At 56.8% G+C, this 720-nt stretch overlaps 1 protein-coding gene across 1 annotated transcript in view; it reads left to right on the forward strand.

The window, feature by feature from the left end:
* Nucleotides 1-720, forward strand: part of EMH_0045550 (uncharacterized protein) — a gene marked incomplete at both ends in the record, with an annotated part of 7,741 nt that overhangs the window by 995 nt on the left and 6,026 nt on the right. The window contains 2 exons of the mRNA XM_013496079.1: nt 1-35; nt 169-715. Coding sequence (XP_013351533.1) covers nt 1-35; nt 169-715 — 582 coding nt within the window. The remainder of the gene's footprint in view (nt 36-168; nt 716-720) is intronic.

Raw genomic sequence — 720 nt, forward strand, 5'->3', positions numbered from 1 at the left:
TGCAGCTGCAGCAGCAGCAGCAGCAGCAGCAGGAGGTGATACTGGATCCTTTGCTGCTGGCACTCCGTGTGTATGCAGCAGCAAGTGGTGTGAAGCTGCTGCTGCAGCAGGACTTCTGCTGCAGCAGCAAGCAGCAGCTGCCTGCTGCAGTGTTTAATGGTGGTATAGTAAAGGGCGATGAGCTGCTGCTGCTGCTGCAGCTGCGTCAACCCCTCAGCAGCAGCAGCAGCAGCAGCAGCAGCAGCAGCACGGCGTCTGAGCGGCATCAGCAGCAATGTCTTGAGGACCTTCTTGCTGCTGCAGTAAAGGGACAGATAGCACGAGCTGTCTCCTTTTTTCTTTTTATAGATTCTGCTGCCTTTTGCTGCTACACGTTGCCCTGTCTCCTTTCTGGTGGGGCTTCGTATATAGCTGCTCGCATGCATGCACGGCGGCTGCAGCAGCAGCACAAGCAGCAGCAGCAGCAGCACCTGCTGCAGCAGCAGCAGCAGCAGCAGCAGCAGAGAGATGCTCTGCTGCTGCTGGTAGAAGGGCTACAAACTATCAAAACTCTCAGCGGCTTGGAGACGATCCCAGCAGCAGCAGCAGCAGCAGCAGCAGCAGCAACCCCAGCAGCAGCAGCAGCAGCAGCAGCAGCAGGAGAGTTTACGTGCTGCAGCAAAGGGAGACACTTGCTGCTGCAGCAGCAATCTATTTCTGCTGCTGATGTTCTGCTGTATG

This window comes from Eimeria mitis, genomic scaffold, assembly GCF_000499745.2.
Source record: "Eimeria mitis Houghton genomic scaffold, Emh_scaff1901, whole genome shotgun sequence".
NCBI lineage: Eukaryota > Apicomplexa > Conoidasida > Eucoccidiorida > Eimeriidae > Eimeria > Eimeria mitis.